Source organism: Elephantulus edwardii, unplaced genomic scaffold (genome assembly GCF_000299155.1).
Source record: "Elephantulus edwardii isolate Elephantulus edwardi_28Jun2011 unplaced genomic scaffold, EleEdw1.0 scaffold00339, whole genome shotgun sequence".
NCBI lineage: Eukaryota > Metazoa > Chordata > Mammalia > Macroscelidea > Macroscelididae > Elephantulus > Elephantulus edwardii.
In genome coordinates this window covers 316,158-323,980 of record NW_006400089.1, presented here as the reverse complement: position 1 = coordinate 323,980, position 7,823 = coordinate 316,158, and the positions used below count along the sequence as shown (strand labels likewise).

General features: G+C 43.6%; 1 protein-coding gene across 1 annotated transcript in view; it reads left to right on the top strand.

The window, feature by feature from the left end:
* The first annotated feature begins 2,517 nt into the window (after positions 1-2,517).
* TNS3 (tensin 3) overlaps positions 2,518-7,823 on the top strand; it is a 312,604-nt gene continuing 307,298 nt past the window's right edge. Inside the window, exons 1-3 of the mRNA XM_006901611.1 lie at positions 2,518-2,667; positions 4,707-4,757; positions 7,113-7,235. Coding sequence (XP_006901673.1) covers positions 2,518-2,667; positions 4,707-4,757; positions 7,113-7,235 — 324 coding nt within the window. The remainder of the gene's footprint in view (positions 2,668-4,706; positions 4,758-7,112; positions 7,236-7,823) is intronic.

The following is a 7,823-nucleotide window of genomic DNA, read 5'->3' as shown; positions in this document are numbered from 1 at the left end:
AACTATGCCATAGGTGTGCTAAACACTATAATGGCTACCCATCGTGGGCAGTGTTTGGTGGAGCTCCCAGATTGATTCAAGTCTGGAAGCAGAAGTGGCATCCACTTCCTAAACCACATGCCTCTGGAAACTCTATGAACTCAGAGAAACAACAATAGTTATAGAGAGGCTTCAGGCATTTTGTTCATATATATATAGATCTCCCTTGTATTTAAAAGTCAGTTGGGCCCGAAGGTCTAGTGTTGTTTTATTTTGGAAAAACATTCTTTTAAGTTGTACAGCACTCCTCTGTCAATTTGCTACATTAAGGTAACCTGGGTTTACTGTGATGCTGAACTTTGTGCCATTGAGGGGTCAAATACCATAATGGCGGCCCATAGAGGACAGTGTTTGGTGGAGCACCCGGTTTAAGACAGATTTGGAAGCAGAAGTGGCATCCACTTCCTAAACCATATGCCCCTGAAAACTCTATGAACTTGGAGAAACGATGATAGTTATAGAAAGGTCTCTATGAATCGTGCTCGACTTGATGACAATCAACAACAAAATAGAAGTAATCAAATGAGTAACTATCCTTTCATTAGGAAAACAGCCAACATCACACCTCTCCTCCCTTTTTTCTGGAGCTTTGTGGTGGCTTTCGCCATCTTGGTTTTTCTCCTTGGCCTCTGTCTCTTAACTCTGCTCCTTGTGCTCTGGGCCTGTCATCTCCATTATATTCAGACACTCCTGGGCCAGGGCTATGGCCCTGTTATCCCTAGCAACTTTATTCTGACTGCATGTACACCCCTGGGCTCATCCTTTCTTGTTAGCAGCATTGGGGTTCAGGTCCTGCTTCTTACCCACATGTTGTGCTTCTTGAGGGGTGTGGGAGGCAGCTCAGGAACTGAACTCCCGTGGTTGAGACAATCTTGAGGCACACAAACACAGCACCGAGTCTCCACAGGGAAGTCCAGACCTTTCTCCAAATTTCTGTTCTTCCAACTTGTTTTCTCTGATAACTAAACTAAAATATGCACATTAGAAATTACTCTGGAAAAGCAGAAAGATGTGAGGAAGCTGTGAAAAATCATGTACCATCCACCTGTGTTCTCCAAATGCTATCTTCCTCTTTGTGTGTGGATACACACACTCACATTCAGAATGATAATAATGGGATGTTGCCCTGTCATTTAGTAATCTCTTATTTGTCAGGTTCTGGAACTCTGGTGGCCTAATCAGTGGGGAGTTGGTGCTGCTAACATGAAGGTGGTCCCTCTCGGACAGTTCAAATCTGCCAGAAGCTCCTTGGAAGAAAGATAGACAGTCTCTTCCCATGCAACTTGTAGCTTCTGAAAACCCAGTGGAGGGTCAGCTTTGAGTTGTTTCAGACTTTTTTTCTACTGGAAAGGAGTTCCTGTAAGTAGAAACAGTTGTTGCTCTAGACTATTAGTGGAAAGAAAGGTGAATTTACACCCCAAGATTCCTGAAAATCCAGCCACATATAGCCTGGTGAAACAGTGTCCACTGCGATACACACAGGGTCATCGTGAGGGTCTCCTCTGACATATGCAGGCTATCAGATTCTTGTGTGTGACAAGAGACTTTCCTGGGAGCCTAAAGTCAGCACAGAGCCATAGCCTGCCAAGGCCCTTGTCATTAAAAGTCCTAGCTGCCTCCTTCTGTCTGCCTACAGCCAGTCATCATCACATCCAAATTTGTTAGTGCATAATGTAACTTGGTCACACTTGACCTTGAGTGAAGTCCCTCCTCCTAGATCTCTTGGCTTCCACCCAATCATGTGACTGCTGACTATTCCACCTTTAGCATCGTCCATGCCTTGTAACATTGTCACATGGCCTCTTCCTTTTAAACTTCCAGTGACTCTCAAAGCTCTGTAACTTGGTCATGGGACTGCTTCCTCTTCCATCTCCAGTGACTGTCTACACTGTGTAACATATTCACATGGCTCACAGGATTCCCTCTGCTTGCCACTCTTCCTAGGACCCCTCAAGCATGTCATACAGCCCCCTTCCTGTAGGAGACCAGGTCCTTGTGGCATATGCTGCAGTCAGCACTGAGAAACCAGCTGCCATGGAATTATTTTGCTTCATGGTGCCCATATGTATCACAGTAAGATTCTTCCACCAAGTTTTCAGAGACTGGTTTGGATATAGGCAAACCAACTAGGCATTCCTTCTGAAGCACCTCTGGACAGACGACCTTCATCCTTTTAGTGAAAGCTGAGTTTATGACGATGTGCATCACCTACCTAGTCAGTACTTGTCTGCCAAGCCTGTGTGCTTTGCTGCTGCAGATAGCGTTGTCTGTTTCTCCTTTGTAGTAGCTTATGTTGAACCAGAAATGGTCTTTAAGGGAACATTTTAGATTGCACACTGTCCTGTGATTAGAAACAAGAGTCAGAAACCTTGAACATGGTTAGAATTCCTTTCCATGTGCTTGTGTGGATGTGTGGAAAGTGAATGCTAGCCTCTCTCCATGTCCCCACCCCCTAGGCCAGCCACCCCAATGCCCACGATGGAGGATGGCCATGAGCTGGACCTGACGTACATCACGGAGCGCGTCATCGCAGTCTCCTTTCCTGCCAACAACTCCGAGGAGTCCTACCTCCATAGCCTGCAGGAGGTCACGCGCATGCTCAAGTCCAAGCACGGTGACAACTACCTGGTGAGTGGAAGGCCTGTGAGCATGGTGGGACAGGGCAGTGCGGGGGACACTGCACATGCATTATTAGGGTTTAGGATCTGTGGCACTAAAGGCCCCATGTGGCTGCACAGCACACTGTGGAAGGCAGGCCCTCAGTAGTCCTTGGTTCACAGAGGAAGCACTGGTTGTCCCCTCTTGTCCATCCTGCTTCCTTGGGTATTCTGTAGCAAGCACAGTCACTACCCCAGTCCTTCATGTGCACGGCCGTTGGCAGCCAGCTCAGGCAACTTTTCTATCACCTAGAGACCTTGCCACAGCCCACACTCTGGCAGGTGGACCTAGCATCCCTGGGATCAGGAATGAAGTTTGACACTCTTCTTGAGATATAAAATTAAGACGCTAAACGCATGGATGCCCAGGACACAAATACAGAATTGGTTTTCAAAGCTCATGTATGAAAGTTGGCAGGAGAAGCCCAAATGGGAAAGAAAGGAATGAGGCTGCCCCCATTCTCCCTGCCGAGTATCACCTCCCTCCATTCTTCTTGCCCAACACCTTTCATTTTCTCTTCCTGAGACCCCACTTCTCCCTCCCTGACATCCCTTATTCTCTGTGCCTGAGAGGCCTTCCTCATTCTCCCTTCCTGACACACCACATTCTTTATCCCTGAGAGGTCTTCGCCACTCTCCCTGCCCAACACCCTCATTTTCTATCCCTGAGAAGCCTATCCCACTCTCCTGCCTTCCCCACTCTCCCTGCCTGACACCCCTCTTTCTCTATCCCTGAGAAAGCTTCTGCTTCTCTCCTTGCCCAGCACTTATCTGTCCATGAGAGGTCACTCCCTGTTCTCTTTACCTTACACCCCTTATTTGTATCCCTGAGAGGCCTCCCCCATTCTCCATGTCTGACACCCTCCTTCTTGGTCCCCACACCCCATAGAAATAGTGCCTGCATATTCATCTTTCTTCTTCTATAAGGAACATTCCCTGTGGCCAGGTGCAGCTCTGAGGGTTTCCTGTAGCCTATGAGGCCTTTGCACTGAGTGAGTAAGGATGCCTTGTCCTCAGGATTCCTGCTCTGCACATGGATGAACACAGGCTCTGAGAGCTGAGCTTTGGTGACCAAACAGGGAGGGACTGGCCGCAAAGTGTGTCCTAGTCTTGTCTGCACAGGTCCTTAGGTAACCTTCTGTGTAGATGCAGTTATGGCTCCTCAGAGCTCAAGAGTGCACAGAGACCCATTTCTCCTGCACCTGGTTTTGAGCCCTAGCTGTGGGTGGGTCCTGTCTATCAGTCACATGACTGGTACAGGCTTCTCCCTGTATTCCGGGGCAAAATTCCTTGTCCAAAACCCTTCTTAAGTCTCCTGCAGTCTCAGCATCCCCCATGCTTCTTTAAAGAGACCATGGTAGATCTTCAGTAAAGTTCCAATGTATTCTGCTGCTTGAACATTTTTTTTCTTTGCCTTACTTGCATTTTTATACACTTCCTGCAAATATCTTCTCTTTTCCAATGACGTTTGACTATGGCTGTTGGTTGGTTATAGATATTAGGATCCTTGCTGGTACTCCCTGGATATGGTCCTGCCTGCACCCTGGAACACAGAGACCTAAAGTGCTCAAGAGGTTAATGTAGCTACTGACCTCAAGGTTGGGGGTTCAAGAACATCCAGAAATACCATGGAAGAAAGGCATGGTGATCTTAACTCTGCCAATTATTGCTGTGGAGCTCAGTTCCATCCTTATGCACAAGGAACACTATGCTTGGCCAGTCAATGTGATGGCCACCGGTGTGTATACAGAGCCCTCTGCATATCTCACCTCTTCTCCTGAGCAAGCTTATGTGTGCTAGGTTCAAGGCAAGTCCTGAAGCATTTGGTGTGCCATCTTTATTCTATTTCATTTTCTATTCTGTGACCCAGCTTGCATCTGTGCATTTTAATAGTCTTATAATTCTTAGTAAGTCAAAGACAAACAGAATGAATTAGAAAAGTGCACTTTCCCCCCCTTTTGATCTCTGAGGATAATGACTGCTTAAAAGATTTTTCTTTTCACTTTGTAGGTATTAAATCTTTCTGAAAAGAGATATGACCTTACAAAGCTTAACCCAAAGGTAAGAGTTTTATCATTTGATGTTTTGAGTTTCATAAGATGTGGACTGTGCTTATGTGGTAATATAAAAATAGTTTGTTGCTTTTAAATTATTCTCTCCCTCATCTGTTTCAATGAAGTATACATAATTTATCCTTTTTTTCTCTGTCTTACCCCAAAAGCGATATATGATAGGATATTATAGTTATCACAAGAGTCCAGAATTAAGGGTGCATAGTGGAGTGTGCCTGGGGTGGTGGGAGGGGTGTGGGGGGATTGTATACCAAAGAAAGAATTTTTCTTTTAATTTTTCAAAGAGAGGAGCAAACTGGGGGAGTGGGAGTGGAGGGGAATGCTGGACAGGGGGAAAAGTGCAACAATGAATGAATGAAAATCCAAAATCTCTGTAAATGTTCATTAAAACTATTAAAATAAAATATTTTTTAAAAAGAAATGAAAAACAAACAATAGTTATTGAACTTAATAGTTGAAAAGGATCTGAATGTGGAAGTAAAGGAAAGAATAAATAGATATTTAATTGGGTTTACTTAAAAAAAAGTTTGTTGCAAATCTTTGGGGAATGATTTGATAGTAACTGTTAGAAATTGTTCATATACATTTCTTCAGTTTTTTAAATTTGAAATGTTTTTATTTAATTATGGCTTTACAAGAATTTGCAATGATAGTACAGAGAACTGTCAACTCACTCAATTTCTCTTATGAAGACAAATAGAGTTGTGTTTTATACAACTAATCACAGAACACTTACACCATTAAATTGGCAATGATGCAATCCACAGACCTCATTCACATTTTACTAGTTTTACATGAACTAGTATGTATGTATGTGTGTATGTGTGTGCATGCCTGTGTGTATGTGTGTATATGGATATGTGCATTTGTATATGTATGTCTCTATATGTGTGCATTTATATATGAATGTGTACATTTTTGTGTGAACACTAGTGGCCCACTAGGTCATGCATCGGGCTGCTAGATGAAAGATCATGTGTGTGAATCCACAGCTGCTCCTCAGCAGAAAGGTGAAGCGGTTCCATAAATATTTCCAGCCTTGGAAACCCTACTGAGGGACAAGGAGTTCTGCTGTCTCCTATAGGATTTCTATAAGTTAGAGCTGACTCAGAAGCAGGAGTGTATATGTGTGAGTGTATAGGGAACTATCTACCATTTCACATATGTATAGACAAATGTCTCACCAACAATGTGAAGATAGACTTTCTAGCATCCTGTACCTTGTTCTGTAGTAACAGCTGCTCCTTCCCACTAGTAGTATTTCCAGCAACAGTTATTTGGGAATATTTCTAAAGATGCAAATACATGCATACATTAAACTATTTTTACCAATTAGAACTTAAACAGTGTATTGTCTCTTTAAATACTAGTTCACATAAGCAGAATGAAGGGTTTCTATATAATATTGTCATAACTATGTTAAATACACATAGGAAAAGAGTCACCAGAATGCTGTTCCAGTAAAGCTCTGTTGCTCCTCGTCCCTTAAAAAAAGAAATAAAAGAAAGAAAAGTGAAATCCAAGTTGACTGTAGTAGGTATTAGAACTGGACACATTATTTCTGGTTGCTGAGAATTACTATACATTAAATGTACTATACTGTACATTACTATACATTTAATGTACTATACTGTACATTAAAAACCCAGTGTTGTTGACTCTAACTCACAGCAACTCACTATGGTGTTTCCAGGCTGTAAATCTTTACAGGAGAATATTATCCACCTTTTCTCCCACAGAGCAGGCCGCAGACTTGAACTGCCGACCCTTCAATTAGCAGCCTGATATGTTATACACTAGGACACCAAGACTCCTTGATGCCCAGACCAAATATCACAGGGTTATGATTTTCTTTGTTAATGCACCAAATTATACTAGGAATTTGAAGGAGCTTTGTCTTCCACATAGTTGTCTCTTTGGAGGAACTTTGCTGTCTCCCAAGGATGTGCTATAGTGCCGTGTTTCTAAGATGTTATCTCACAGAGTGTGGGGGAACAGCTGGCTACAGTTTCTCAAACTGAGATTTTAGCTTGAACAGAGGAATTTTGGCAGCAGCTTGGGCCAAGAATTTCTGTTTCAGGTCCTGCCAGATCTCAGCCCCACCCATGTAACTTTGCACCATTTTAGAAAAGGCCTATCTGGAATTGTTTTACCTGCACAGGTATAGATCTTTGGAGAGGTGTCTCACTTGGGCAACATAATACTTAAACGTCTTTCTTTCTAGTAAACACTTTTTGTTAGGTTTCAGAAAAGAAGCTTGCAGCATCCTTCTTTACTACAAAATGAAACACCCTGGCATAAATATCTATTTGAGATGGTTTCAGAGAGTGGAATCTCATTGCAGACACTGGACGTGGGCTGGCCGGACCTGCATGCACCACCCCTGGACAAGATGTGCACCATATGTAAAGCCCAGGAGTCCTGGCTCAACAGCGACCCCCAGCACGTGGTCGTCATCCACTGCCGGGTGAGCAGGTGGGGGGGGGGCGTGCCTCGTGGTCGTGCTGGCATGGATGGAAGGTCAATGCTGGCCACCTGCCTCTGTTTATGGGCCCTGAATCTACTCTCACTTTTCATGTGTGACTTCTCCATATGTATTTGAGGTTAGGTTTCATAATTGTCCTTAAAGAAGAACCTTGAACCTCTCAGGGGATGACTTTAGTTTCTACAACTGAGAACCCTGACTGGTCATTTTAAACTAATGGATGATGCAACCAAGAGTTAACTTCTTCTTTCCTCCTTCCTCCCTTCCTTTTTTCTTATTTCTTTTCTTCTTTAACCTTGGAAAGACCCTTTTAAAAGGAAAGAAAGCAAAGATCGACTTTTTATTTTATTTTATTTTTTTCAATAATTTTAATGACCATTTACAGAGAATTTGGATTTCCATTCATTCATTGCTGCATTTCTCTCCCCTCCCAGCCCTCTCCCCCCGTCCCCCAGTTCGCTCCTCTCTTTCAAAAGTAAAAGAAAGACTCCCTCCCTGGTACACAATCCCCCCGCACCCCTCCCAAGTACATTCCACTATGCAACCTTAATTGTGGACTCTTGTGATAAT